Below are 16168 nucleotides of genomic sequence, written 5' to 3' on the forward strand. Positions count from 1 at the left end.
TTGATCATCATTATTTAATTTTTCTACCCTAAATTATTGGGGGGATGATAATACAGGCCACCCCCCCCCCACTTGAAATATTAGGGGGGATATATATCCCCCCATCCCCCCCCCCCCCCCCCCCGGTGATCGACACCCATGTCTTTGACAGTGAAATATGTGAAGAAGACTTTGAAAATGATATATTTACAAGTGCCCACAGTAAAATGTACCGTGATGTGATCCATTCACAAGAATGAGACTTTAATTACATTGTATGAGTCTAAATTTTCAATACCCATACTAAGACAAAATGCCTTTATGTAATTACATGTGTAGATGAAGAAGAATATAAAATATATCATTCAAACATGTACATTAATTGTTCCATCTGAGTAAAGTGGAAAAACTAGTCTGTATTGTTTTGAAGTTTGAAATTTGGTACATTAGCACCTTCTTTCATATATCATGATGGTAACATCATACCCACAGATTTAACCAAGATATGCACATAGAGTGAAATAACTATTATGCATGTAACAGTAATTTCCCAACAATGAAATGTCTATTTGTAGCCTTAAAAGTAATGAACTATCTTAAACTGTCGTATGATACATGTACATGTATTCACATCACATAGATCACGGACGCTCACGTCCCTGCGCTGCATAGATCTACTACATCAATCCCACGTGCACAATGTATGCACACAGCTGATAACGAGTGTGCAAAACGTAAACAACGTTGCACTGTTCGGCGCAGCGAGATTGACAAGTAACTCATGCATATTCATGAGCACTCGTCCGTTCCTTTGACCTCTGACGTCACCGCTGAGCAACTGATCTAGACGATATTTCCTCGGAGTACAGGTTCTCGGTTTTGCGCGCACACTCGGCTGGGCGTACGCACGGAATAGAACGTATATATCGGTGCAAATAAATTCGTTTAATATCGTCTAGAACTAGACTACGTGTATAATTGATTGGTACCGTACACACACACATTATCTGCATCAAGTCTGCGCTTCATGCGCATGCAATATACCGGTTCTGCTCATCACATGCACACCAAAGATACACACCAGGCCATAGATATGACACACACCTAGCCTAGCTAGCTAAGCTACCTATATAGCACTGCATGCACCGCTGATATTCATTAAATTTCATTCACGAATACGGTACCGGTGCATTGTGCGCTATCATTCTACTATATTTTATTTCTACTATTTCTACTGTAGCTGAGCTACTCGACTCAGCTCAGACGACAAATCAGGATAAAATTACACCGTCCAAGCCAAGGAAAGAGATTTATTCGACTTGCCTATCTTTATTCTATTTGATGAATCAGGATGCTTGCTTTACGAAAATGGTTTTATAAACCCAAGGTAAATGTACCGTAATGTAATTTTGCTAAATTAAATAGGGCCTATACCAGTTGACAGACCGTGATCTGACTGAGCTGACTTGAGAGCACTCACACGTATTGCTACCATGCAGTACATGTGACTGAGTTGGTGTTGTTGTTATTTTGAATAGAGGCAAACTAGTCTGTTTTGACTATTGAGTATTGATGCCTTGTTAATTTGCTTTCCTTTTTTTCAAAACAGAATAATTTCTTTGTTGAGTGTGTGTGTCTATTGAATTGAACTCAATCTTGAAAACTGAGTGAAACTAAAAGTAAAAGTGAAATGCAGTGGCTTGATCGACAGTGGCAGTAGCCATGGTAGCCAGGCGGCTTCTAACAAAGTTAGAGAGTAAAAATCATTTACTAACGTAAGGTCACTCTCATACGAAGCCAGGCCTTCTATCCCATAGACCCACACAATGGAAGCCAAAACCTGAATTTCTGAAACTTTCACCCCCGAGATTTCTACTTTCCTTCTAAAAGATCTAGCTCTAAATCATGTACATGGGATAAAACTTCATTTCCGACATTTCTACGCTCTCGTTGTTATTTTTAAAACAAGAATTCATCAAAAAAATGAAAAAATATTGTGAAAAGACGGAAGAGACTTGCCCGATGTTTACGCCGCCATCTTGTTTCTTATTGTACTTCCCCAACGTTACGCGACGCTCGCGTCCGTAACGTTGGGGAAGTACAATAAGAAACAAGATTGTTATATAAATGTCATTAGTGAATTTTCTTGATAGAGATTAGGGGCTCAAGTACATTATCTTCCTTTCCCATTTTCACCTTAGTCACCATAGCTTATTCAAAAGAGGGAATTGCCAGAATGCAAAGAAAAATATGTGGGTTTTTATTTTAATCGGGGACAAGATTTGAAATTTACTTTACTTTAATTTTAAATACAAAATATGTCAGTTTGAAGCAAACTTTAGTCTCTATCTGTTGCTGATGTTTCACTGAGACTGTGTTATTGTCATTTCCTACAAGTAAGCAATTTTATTAGAATTTTTCAAAGACATTTCTCTCTATATCTCTATTTCATATAATTGGGTATTTTCTCATGGTTTACCCTGAGTTGAAACATGTTCAACATCATCAAGCAAGTGGGGCTGGGGAGAGAGGGTTTTTTTCTTTGTATTGTAAGCACCGCTTTACCGATGGCGGCGCCAAACATTGAAATCGTAAAGGAAACCAAAACCCAAGAAGAGAAGCAATCTTATTGTAAAGAGTAAAATGAGAGGAACAATTAAAAAAAAGTTTCATCAAAATCAGTTAAGAAATGTTATGGACATTTAAAAAGTCTTGTTGTACTTTCTATGGAGATCCTCAAATTGGCAAACATGCTTCAAAATGGCTAATTTTGTGGACAACTCTCCATTTGTTTTGTACACAAATTTTCAGATTTTACCCTTTGTTTTACATATTTCACATTATCTCCTCCTGACCTTGACATATATGGTGTGAAATATATTTTCCCATGACATATGTTGTGCTCAGAAGGAGGCAAGATGCAATTTGAAAGATAATGAGGAAAATCTGAAAATTTGTGTACAAAACAAATAGAGAGTTGTCCTCAAAATCAGCCATTTTGAAGCACGTCTACCAATTTGAGGATCCCCATAGAAAGTACAACATATAACTTGCTTATTGCATAACCGATTTTGATGAAACTTGTTTTTAATTGTTCCTCTCATTTTACTTTTTCCAATATTTGCTTCTCTTCTTGAGTTTTGGTTTAATAACCAGAGGTTAAATTTTTTAAATGTCATCATAACGTTGAAAGTATATGGACTATATGGACCTAGTACACGTACTTGTAATGTAGTTCATAAAATTTGGACATAAGGTACATGTAATCATGGACCTATTACAATAGGTCCATGATGTAATCAAGTATTACTGACTGAGTTTCAGGTCACATGACCAAGGTCAAAGGTCAATAAGGGTCAATAAAAAAAATCTTAATCAAATCAAGGTACTTTGAAAGTACATATGAATCTACATGTAGTTCATGAAACTTGGACATAAGGATGATCAGTTATTTCTTAACATTCTGACTGAGTTTTAGGTCACATGACCAACGTCAAAGGTCATTTAGAGTCAATGACCATTTAGGTCAAAGAACTTTTGCCATGTTGTGGGTATATTTTGAACTGGCATCATACATGTACATGTACATGTAGCCTAACTTCGAAAGTAAATGGATCAACATGTACATGTATGTAGTTCATGAAATGTGGACATACATGTATTAAAGGGGAATCAAGTAATATTGATGATCGTCTTGCACAAGTCTTAGTTCACATGATCAAGGTCAAATGTAATTTATGGTCAATGAACATACTGTAGTATTTTATTATCATATGAATGGTGTTAATTGTGAATATACCTGTACATGTACCGTAATTAGAAATCAGCACTGCTGCTATATATTTGAATCACGTAAATGCAGGTAGGACTGCCAGAGGCTTTCCACTTGTTGTCTGACCGTACATTGTAGCTTAGCTTAGAGAGGCTTGAGGTCAACAAAGCTCAGGGTTTTGATCCATGGACTTAATTACATGGACCTCTCAGTCTCAGTTTTAACTTAGAACTCTGAACATGAACATTATATCTTCAGATTCTTTGATGACATGTATACAGTTTAGGCACTCAAAAGTAAATTACATGTTGAATTGAATCAGTCATTAATTTGAGATCTTTTACTATTAAATACTGTCAAAAAGTGACAATACGGTGCATCGAAAGGTATATTGTATCGCTGTGTTAGTCTGCAGGCACAGACCCTGATTGGAACTTTTATCAACAAGTGTGCCTCCACGCAAAGACTAGCACATACTACACTTGCTGTTCCAATACAGGAGCGAGAGAGCCTTCAGTACACAAGGCATGAGTAGGCTGCACATTCAGACCCTTAACTCGAGTGAAGGGTTTGCCCAGCAGACTATCGCTGTGTAGTGACAAGGCCTAGTGAACTACATGTATTTACAGGTATGATGTCACTATTGGTAAAATTCCACTTCTTACCAATGTTGACACAGTAGTTTTCTCTGTGAGAGCGAGAGGTCATGTTTCTAGGACAAAAATTTGGCATGGATGCAGACTTCTATAAGCTTCCTTTTCCTCCTTCTTGGGCCATTATGCAGTCTTTGCAATTTGGTTTTAGGTTTTATCATTTATTAAAGGTCAAGTCCACCCCAGAAAAATGTTGATTTGAATAAATAGAGAAATATCAAACTAGCATAACACTGAGAATTTCATAAAAATCGGATGTAAAATAAGAAAGTTATGGCATTTTTAAGTTTCGCTTATTTTTCACAAAACAGTGACATGCAAATGAGACAGTCGATGATGTCCCTCACTCACTATTTCTTTTGTTTTTTATTGTTTGAATTATACAATATTTCATTTTTTACAGACCACCATAGGGACCAACTTGACTGAATCATATAGTATTAAGCAATGCTAATATCACATGTTCAGGGAGGAATTGATCACTGTTTCACTTGACAATGGCATACCAGCCAGGATGTGCATATAACTGTTTTGTGAAATTAAGCGAAACTTTAAAATGTCATAACTTTCTTATTTTACATCCGATTTTGATGAAATTTTCAGTGTTGTGCTTGTTGGATTTTTCTCTTTTTAATCAAATCAATTTTTTGTTGGGGTGGACTTGTCCTTTAAAGAATCATTTTCTTTATTATTAAACTGTAGACCCTAGTTTTGGCCTAAGTTTGTATGCATGTAGTTGTGCATATTGTACTCTGGTATAGCTGAGTAAAAGGTGCCAGCAAATAAATTTCAATCTTGATTTTTGTTAGTTAATGACTGATGATCATTTCATGGAATGCTATTCAGTTGAATTTATTGTTTCTCATCTTTTTAAATCAAAACAATGATACACTGTATGCCAATTTTCTCATCATTTGCATGAATTTAATTTACGGTACATGTAGACCTACATCACATGTACATTCTGATGTCTTTGCCAATTAAATTCCTACTTGTCATCAGTATTTTTATTGAAGTAAATCATTTGATTATTCAGCTTTTGATAAGTCTATAATTCTACATGTACCAACACAATGTTTTGACAGTATATGAACCTGTCATTTTTCAAGGCTTGAAAAACACATTTTTTATAAAGTTGAATAATACTTGTAGGCCTATACATCAATACATGTATGTATAGTACATGTAGATGAAGAGATTGCTTCATGTTTGATTTCAGCAAGCATACAATATTTATTCTTCAAAATTACATCACAATACAGATGTGTATGAGTAAATTGTAGATCAGTAGACAAGATACTGTATGTTTGTATTGAACAGCCAAAAACTTGAAAGTTAAGGCCAATTTATTTACTAATAAAATTAAGCAACAAAGTCTCATACTTCATCATGGTGATTTAAAATTGTCACTACACATAAATTTATCAATTAATTTTACAATTTTAGCTACATTGTATGGTACAATGTACGTGTATGTATACATGTATTTTAATTATAGACCTTTTTTCCCTTAAAAAATTGTTTCTGGTAAACGAGCATCATGTGCAGGGATCAGTATACATGTAAATTATAATTATTAGTATTATTTTTTTATAGTATCAATGGTGATACATGTATGTAGTCATACATGAAAGAGGTTATTCTGGAAAGAAAAAAAGGAGAGAAAATATTGATGGTTTCTTGGATGGCAAGGCTGTGGTTCAAGGAAAAGGAGATAGATTTTTGACTGTATCAGCAGTATTCCATGAGTCAGAGGAACTGTGTTTCCGTAGAGTACCCCTTTATCAGCCAGCTTTTGCCAAGACCTACATGTAAAGCCAAGGTTAAAAAAAAATAATCAGGGTAATAAAACTAAAACTTAAAGTAATTGAATCAAGACTGTAATGTTGTACATGTAAAGGCCTACATCTAGTATGCACATGTACAGTATGTCTGAAGTTATTTCAATTTTATTTTGCATACAGATGTATCGCTTTGATATTCAACAAATCAATTATTGAAAAAATTTGGCATACAGAATTATTTGTCACCAAAGGTACATGTAACTTGCTGAGTGCTGACAGTTAAAAAAAGTTAGTCGAATCCCGCACAGTTTCAGATTTGCATCAGAAACTAAAAGCAGACTTTATGTATACACCTGCCTCATGAATGTGATAGCTACATGTACATTTTACTGTATTTTAGTTTGCACAATGTTCATGTACGTTGATGTTGTGCTAACCAAACTTATGTACAATGTATGTACTCTGTAGAGATGCTACAGAAATTTACAATGTAGGCCTACTTGTTCATCATGGGGCATACATGTATGTAGTTCTGTACCTGTAGTAAAGTGTACAAGCCCACATTTGAGAATAGAAACACCCACCAGCCTTGAGCAGCTAGGTTTTCATTAATATTAAATCACAATAGCCTAATAGGTGGTTTCAAACCGCCTCGATCACAAGAATCCCCGTTAAATTACGAGAACTTTTTTAGGCTGAAAAATACCCATTAATTATTCCTGCATTCACACCGCCCTGAAACATACCCTTCGGGATAAGTTCCTGAAGTTACGAGCATGCGCAGTATGGTCTGATAAGCAGCAAGGCGCGAAATTCAAAATCACTAGCCCAGCAGCAACCCATGCACGGCGCCGCACCCAACGACACGCTGGGCTAAAAGTTCCCGTAATTTGCTTTCAGACCGCCAAAATACCCACGACCTTGGAAAAATCCCCGCGAAAGTTCTCGTAATTTCGCCAAGTACCTATTATTTATCGGGTATTTTCTTTCGGGGATATTACGCGTAGTTTGCTTTCAGACCGCCAAAATACCTGGTATTTTCTGATCGGGGTAAATTTCCCGATCAGAGAATACCTGGAACTGGCGAACTTCGAGGCGGTCTGAAACCACCTAATGCTTGAGTATTCCACACCTCCATGAATGTTTATCCTTTATTATGGATTCATAAAGCCCACCGCTACCTGGCTTTGTAATTACATGGTTCGTTGCCTGCAGAGGCTGTTGGACTGGCTTCATATTGAAATTTGTGCTAGACCCTACATGTAGTAATGTAATTGCATTTTGAGATGAAATTCATTTGAATTTGAATTGTTTATGATCATTTAATATGGGTCAGCTACTCCAATGTTGCATTTATTATTTAATATTCAGATACTCAGATAAATTGTTGCATACATGTACATTACAATCCTCATGTACAGGGACTTGCACATGATACTGTACATGTACATGTACATTTAAATATTTCCAATTTATTTTTACATTTCCAATATATTCTTTTCTGAAATAAGTGTTAAATATATATCGATGGAGTTAATTGAACTAGCAAAACAAAATAAAATTTTAGATGAAGAAAGCAACTTTTTTTAAATCTGATAATCAAACTTTTAATCATAGGGTTTCACTTCTTTGATTTGATAAAATTCAAATTGTGTCATTTTCATACTGGAGTATTATGCATATACATGTACATGTAATATGGCCCTGAGGTACTGAACACATTTTTACAATGTCATTTGGTAATCGCTACTACATGTAAATGAGGGATCGTTCAGTTTGTCACCTTGTTGATTATCTCGCTAATCTGTGTGGACTCTATTTGACATAAATGACAAGATAATGTGGATTAAACTACTTTGATTATTAAATATAGCTACGTTTTTAACCATTGCACTGTGTAAGAATTTGTTGACCAGTCGAAAGTTATTTTAGTAATTAAAACTTGCACTATCCAGAGGTCATATTAAATTCTGTGACAATTCGAATTTGATATGGATGCCATTTTAAATTAAAGTGATTGCCAGTTTCTTATTCCATTGTTAGTTTATGAATACTTATTCGGAGCTTTAACTTGCATGTTGTTCTAGGGAAGGCAAGTAATTATAGCACAATTATGGCACAAATACATATAATGTAACAAGTTGAAAAAAAGATATCAACACAACTACACAAATGATGGATGGCTGAATATGATCCCGTTTGTGGCCTTCTCCATGTGCATAAAGTTCCTTCACTGAATAGTGAACTGATGTTAAAAACTAAAAATACCACATGTAAGTGTGCATAACTGTTATATGACCCTAAAAGGATGGGCTTGACGATCTCCCTGTCTCAGTTGTTATTATTGGGATGATTTTTCCTGTACACTTCACATGAAGGCTGAATATGTGTAAATGTACATGTGCAGAAAAGTGCAGATTTGCAGATCAGAGACGATTTGTAAATTATGAATGGCCACTGAATATTTCATTGAGGAAGGTCTGGCGAAGACAACAGGAGATAATACAGTGCCTTTGGTCATGCCGGACTTTGATCGGCTCAGTACACACACGCAGACACACATAACAGGGAAATTTCCATCTTATACACTGTTGGCATCTGTGTGATAGCCAACTTGAACTTTATTATGAGTGAAAGTCACTTTGAAATCATGGTTTATCTGTTTGTTGATTAATGGGAAATTGTATGATGATAATATCTTTGAGTGGGAAAAAGAAAGAGAGCAAATTAGCATTGGACGTTTTAACACTCTACATGCCATGATACCAGAAACAATGTACAATGTATTTATAATACATTTGCTATAATGGCCATACATATATATATCAGTATGATTTCCAACCATATTCTAAATCTACAAATGCCAGTATAAATTATTATACTGTACAGCTAGAACTTCTCTTAACAGTTGCAAGGGTGTACAAATGAAGCAATGATTGTATTGATAATGATGATGACGATGATGATAATGATAATGATAAAGGAAAATTATAATTCCACTCAAAATTGCATGAATTATGTGTACATACAGTAGTGCATATTGGGATGATTTCTCTTTACTATAAAGAATGGGGGTAAATAATTTAATCCTTATCTTTCTCCCTTTTTCATTTTACAGAAAAATGACAGTCAGCTACTAGCCCAGTTTTATTATGCCGATGAAGAGCTGAATGGTGTATCACATGAGCTTGATAGCTTTGATGGGAGGCAAGATCCAGACCGGTGTACTGTACTTGTTAACCAACTCAGGATATGTCAAGACAAAGTTCTTGGTCAGTATTCGCATTTTAAAACCCATTCCGGACAATTTGACCATAAATGAATTTTGATGCTAAGCCCTTAAAATCAAGTACATGTACGGTATACACTGAAATAAAGAGTTTGAAATTCTAGACAAACTGTGTCCATATTTATTGCATTCATTGTTCAATGTTTAATGTTATGGAACATACACATTAAAAATCTTAATAATTGGTAATGCATGTACATTCACAAAATATAAAAATCACACTTTTTTCAATACAAATTTGCAAAAATCTTGTAATAACTTGTAAAATACATCTTTTATCAATCTTTATATTTTGTGTATAATTCCATAGGCTTACAGTAATTTGTGATTACTGAAACAAAGTATTGTATTAAAATGTAGGCTTACATGTTTCATACAGAGAGACAAAACTTGTAAAAGCCATAGTATTCTAGTCACAGGTCCTTCTATACTGATGAGATTTGTCTGGTAAGAAACCTTATAAAGTAAGAGTTTGTTTACATACTATATTGCTTCGAGCAAAGATCCTACTTGCATATGTTGTACAGTTTAACTCGATCTGGAAAGAAAGAATTGTCCATTTACGTGACACCATATATAAATGTGAGCAGGCAGACAGTCAAGATGCGGATGATCAAAGTAGCTGTCTGTCCTCAAACCCGCCCACGCATTGCCTCTATGTATAGAACAGATTCTCGGAAAATTGGAATTTATGAACTGTAATATAACCACTGCATACATGTACATGGTTATACTCATTTTAGTGGGCATTCTTAGGGATTTTTTTTAGTAGGGAGCAAATGCTTCCAGTATACATGAACGTGTACATGTACCATTAAGGGGGGGAGTGGATTGTTTTGGTTTACTGGTAGTCGATTCTGTCTAGGTGTAGGGCTCATACATGGAGAAAATAGTGCGTACATGTCATTTGATGTACAAAAAATGCATGCATCGCTCCATATTGCAGTTTATTACTGTTCATTGACAGTGCAGAGTTGTCTGGTATGATTTACTTTACAGGCCTATTTCATATTAAATACATGTACACATATTGCTGATCTGAAAGATGATTTACATACATGTACATGTAGGCCTTCATGTAGTTTGATACAGTGGGTACAAGATACAGTAGTAGGAGACATCCTCTCTCATACAATACATGTACATGCATATAATGTCTTTGGATACTGCTTTACAAGGGGTACTCCAGGCTGAAAATGATATGATTTGAACAGATTAAGAAAACTCAGACAAACAAAACAATGACAATTTGATCAAAATCAGACAAGGAATATTTAAACAAAGTTATGGCATTTCAAGAGTTGCATTATTCGGGTGAAACAGTTCTAGGCATGTCTTCGTAAATATTCAATGAGCAAACTCATGTCATATTCCCACTTGTTCTTTTGTATTTTATTATATGAAATTAGGTTTATTCAAAAATGTTCCTTCAAGAACCAAAAATATTGGAAGAACATCCGATTAAAATTAGATATTCATCACTGCAACTTATTTCATTACAAGGGATACTGTACATATCATTCACACATGTGTGAAATAATGAAACAATCATCAGCCTATCAAATGAATATTCATGACGACCTGGATATATAACTGCTTTCAAAATATATTGCTAAACTTAAGAATTCAATAACTTTGCTATTTGTATAAATCAGTTTTGATGAAATTTTCAGCATTTTGCTCTGAATTTTGCTCTATTTCTTTAGATACACTGTATAATTATTTTCAGCCTGGACCATCCCTTTGAAACCTTTTTCATTACTCAACATGTGAGTGCCATGCTGAAACCAGACCTGCCTATTATTTTCTGAGAAAGAGCGGACTCTTTCAAACTCCGGATGACCTCACTTGAACCTTACTCCAAATGTGATTTCCACACATACTCATGTTTGTTATTTCAGACTTAAGAATTCACGCCTGATGTCACTAAATGATTTTCCTATGGATGAACATCTGGTGCTAGAACAAACAATCCAGCAGTATTGATAGGAAGTCATTTGATGCCACTCATGTTCCTGCTACACTCTTTGCTCAATACAGTTTTTCAAATTTCTCCTAGAGCTCCTTTACATGTATTCATTTCATTTAACTTTGTCTTTTTTTTCATACATGTATGTGCATGCTAATTTGATATTGGAATGTACATTTATGCCTGTTTGTTTAATATACTTCTTGAAAATAATCACTTTGTTTTATTCGTTTTCCTTCAATTTAACGTTACTTCAATTCTCCCCCAAGTTTATTTTTATTTTTGTCTGTCCCATATTTTTTCCCTCTCATTTTTATGGAATTAGGCCTACATGTAAATGCATGTATGTATCTTTATTTTGTTGCTTTCTTTGACTATTTCTGTATAAGGGCATAAATTAACTTTAAACTTGTAAAGTATACATTGCAAGCAAATATATCACAGGTAAAATGAGCTTTATTGCTCTTCGTTTTTTTCCTCAAAATTTGCTGGAACTCCACCCTTCCCTCAAGTCAGACCATGATTAAAAACAAATTAACTTTCACATGTACCTTAGATTACTGTACATGTGTAGGATAGTTTGAAAAAAAAAATCAAATTTGACTAAAATTTGGGTTACTGAATTATCACAATTGTATGGAATTCAGAGAAATATGTACAAAATAGTGACACTAAAATTCAAACAAATTCTGTATGTACATGTATACAGACAGGTGTTTTCATATTTTTTTTAATACACATTTTTTCTTGTATAAATGGGCCTTACAATTTTATTTTGAGATAAATGGAAAAGGGTTGGGTGAAACGAATTCCTAGGCATTTCTGAGAGAGTAAACTTTGATCACGAAGCCAGAGCATGGAAAGTGGAAAAAGTTGGACTACCACAGGAAACAGGGTCAAGAAATGCAGGAAACTTTACTTCTGCATTGATGGATTTACCAAATTAACAATTTCTAATAATAATGAGAATGGTGCCTGTATAAACTAATATTCACATTTTATTGTACATATTTTTAAAGTGTTTTATTATTATTAAACATAACGCCAGTTCCAGCAAGAGGTTCCAAGTATTCTACAAATTTACAGTGTATGTTATTACCACGGACACAACATGTACAGTACATGTATATAATTGTGTACATTGGGGTCTAGTTGGACCGGTACATGGTTGAACTTGTCATTCACATTGTTATACCGAGGTTTTTTACCTGACTGCTAAGAAAGCACGAATGCCTGTGAGCAAGCAACCAGGGGACCAACGGCTTAAGGTCCTCTCCGAGGGACCTGGTAATGAGGATAAATGCCTTACCAAAGGGCACTAGCGCACCAGCTGGGAATCGAACCCGGGTCACCGGAATCCAAAACCCCTGCTCTACCGACTGAGCTATCGCGCCTCCCTTGCAGGGGGGCGTTTCATAATACCAGGACAGCATTCTGTATTGCTCCTCATACACTGTATATTGCAGAGGAATTTATTTTAATTCCCTGTGACCCAATAAACATAAAATGAATTGATCGTACAATTAAATTCTATAATTTATTACCCATACATGTACACGTACACATGCGTGTACAAGTACAATAGTGGACAATAAATTTATCATAAAACAGTTTGAATGTGTGCTGAATTTTATGCAGAGTCCACAGTCCTTCATGTTTATAATTTCGTGGAGCTCAATAAATCGCTCTCCTTATTTTTTGAGGAGCTCAATTGAGCTTAACATCGTCTATATGCAATAGCTGTGTAGCTATTAATTAATCTGTGGTGAAATTAGGCCTGGGTCAATACGTTTACAAAATATCGCGCTCCTGCTTAAAACATTTTTTTTTTAAATACTGTACAAAAAAATTGCTAAAATTTCACATTTTACCTCTTTAAATCCATTTTACACTCGGTAAATATTGTAGTCCCTCATGTAGACTTCCATGGTGTTGCCATGAAAATCTACAAATGGGACTACAATATTTACCGAGTTTAAAATCAAATCAGAGTCGGGAAAGAGGTGAATATTCTTCATTTTTTCGGTAGTTTCCAACTAAATCAAAATAATTTTAAGGAATTATGGAAAACAGATGCCTATTTCGTGAATATAAAGAGGTAAAATGTGAAATTTCAGCAACTTTTTGTGAAGGCTTTTTTTTTTTTTTTAGGAGCGCGATTTTTTGTTCTTATTTTTTTTAAGGAGCGCCAGTGCGATCACGCTCATAAAAAATGAAGGTCTGAGTCCAGGGTAACATCTCTCTGAACAAGCTTTAAAGATAAATGCCAGTTGTGGTGATGATTTCAAAATGAGTTCGTACAGAATCCAATGAAATAACCACCAAAGTGTCTGTTTGTATTTATAAATAAAAAACATGTGCCAAAGGATTCTGGAAGAAATTGTGTAATTGCTGAGAAATTAGCAAATTAGCACGGGATCCGGGTCAAGCGTCAGGCCGACATTCAAAGCAATAATAATACACTGTCCCACGTGCGCTTATCTGTGTTGGTGATCTTGAGTGTGAACATTTTTCAGCGTAGATTTCAAGATTTCACAAAGTTTAGTTAATGTTACTGTACCAGATCTAGATCCTCGATGATATAGTGACAATTAAGCCTGGTTTTACTGACTTTCTCGTGAAATTGGTGTTTACTGCGCAACTACTTTAATTTATCTTTCATACAAGCAGTAGTTTTGAATCACCCATGCTGCTTGCCTTTCCCTATTAATTATTGAGCCCCCTTTTTAAACATAGGTCTACATATGTGCATGTACATATACATAACATGTAGCCTACACCTTACCCCTGTTGTTTCTTCTATAAAATAACCCATACCAGAACTATTGAAGCAACCATACAAACAGGTAGTTGTCTCTGTTTTGAAATCAATGATTTTGGGTAAACAACAATAGTACAGTATGTATACTAGTAATCAATGCATTTTGGAGCAAGGTCTCAGATTAAGAAGTAAAGCTTTACAATTGTCTGATTATTCCCAGAATATAAAAGAAAAGGGAATTCAGTGTTCCTTCATGAGTATCTGTCAAACGAAAGAACACCTTCAAGTGTTGAGAAGCTCTTATTTCATAATCTCACTATATACAATCTAAAAATGGTGAAATGTTCATCACAAACCTCATTCCAAAAAGGGGAAAATATCCTGACATGAAAATTAAGTAACCAAGATTAATCAAAGATCAATATCGAAAGAGCAATTTAGGGAGATCGGAAACGCCTGTACAAATAAAGAGTTTTTAGGGTGTCATTCCTGGAGGAAGAGTGTTGCCTGTCTGGAGGGTCTCCAGGAAGGACAGGTACTGCTCTTAATATCCTCTGGATACCAAGAGATATCATCAAGAGTCCAATCGCTGCCTGCTTATCGCCGGTGACAGACTCCCGGATCTACGATACCCTTTCCATCTTTCAGACTACAAAATTTTGCTTGTTCATACAGTACATGTACGTGTATGAAGGCAATCATTAGTACAAGGAAAATTATGCTCAGTACATGTATGTGGTAACATTTACACATGTAATGTAAAGATGAGGAGTCATACAATTTATGAAGAGACTTTCTAAAAGAAACTTTACATGGTTTTCTTCACATTTTCATTTTGTAAAAAAAAATCTTTTTGCATAAATTTTCTACAAACTTAAAGTGAACTATGCAAAAACTCAATCTTGTGAGAGAAAATGGAGGTAATAACTAATAGTTGATAATTGACTTTCTGCTGATTTGAATCCTTTTTAAACTAAAAGTGATTTATTATGATGTACATGTACACTGTACAGTGTAGGAATTGAATAGACCGGTTTTCCAATTTATTTATTATTTTGCACACATTTGAATTTCAAAGAAAACCCATGAATTTGAATTACTCTCTTTAAACAGGCTATTAATTAAAATGAAAAGTATGTAGTCTGAATGGAGGGGGGGGGGGTTGAGTTTTTGATCAAGGTTCTAATCTTCAGGTACTGTAACTGGGCCAAGTGCCCAGGGTTTTAGTATCATGACAAGCGGTAGTGACCTGTTTTTCTTAGATTAAGTTTCGATTTGGAAGTTCTTACGTCATGATGACCTTCCATTTTCAAATCACCGCATATTTCTTGAGAGATGATACAGGGTGGAAATATTTGCTTCTCCAGGCGCTGAGATGAAGTTCTGCTTTTGAGAGATGATTGAGATAATGTTGATTACTATGCATCTAATAATTACTTAAGTGTACAAATATTCCATAAGATTTTAGAATCAACAATTGATAATTGACATGATAATAGCTGTATTATTGACACTTGAGAGTGACATAATACTTGTGTGGTACACATAAATGCATACTATGGGAGTATATTGGACTCCAAACATTCATAACACTACAGTGGACATTTTGCTTAAATGTTTTTCCTACAGTGTAAGTGACAAGTACAAATTTGAAATTGCTCTGAAAGATTTCACTCCCTGCAACTTAAATGTAGCTTCCCCTTTAATTGCTACATTTATTATATTTTCTTCACTTTTCACATGATCCATGAAAATATTTAAAATTTAATCTAAAACCTTTATAAAGTTCTAACACCTGATTGAGCTCTGTGGAAGATAGCCAAGAAATTTGATATGTGCCGATAACAATTTGATCATTATCACACAAGCTTGCGTCAGAGGAGGATTAATTTTGTTTGTGCCAATGACATTGATAGAAATGATGTGAAAACAAGATCTGTTTCTCATCTGATTTTAAAAAG

At 34.9% G+C, this 16168-nt stretch overlaps 1 protein-coding gene across 1 annotated transcript in view; it reads left to right on the plus strand.

Annotated features, from left to right (window-relative positions):
* Positions 1-868: 868 nt before the first annotated feature.
* LOC129273466 (lateral signaling target protein 2-like) overlaps positions 869-16168 on the plus strand; it is a 37737-nt gene continuing 22437 nt past the window's right edge. Inside the window, exons 1-2 of the mRNA XM_064107395.1 lie at positions 869-1366; positions 9307-9460. Of these exons, the coding sequence (XP_063963465.1) occupies positions 1331-1366; positions 9307-9460 (190 nt within the window). The 5' untranslated portion in view covers positions 869-1330. The remainder of the gene's footprint in view (positions 1367-9306; positions 9461-16168) is intronic.

Source organism: Lytechinus pictus, chromosome 12, assembly GCF_037042905.1.
Source record: "Lytechinus pictus isolate F3 Inbred chromosome 12, Lp3.0, whole genome shotgun sequence".
Taxonomy (NCBI): domain Eukaryota; kingdom Metazoa; phylum Echinodermata; class Echinoidea; order Temnopleuroida; family Toxopneustidae; genus Lytechinus; species Lytechinus pictus.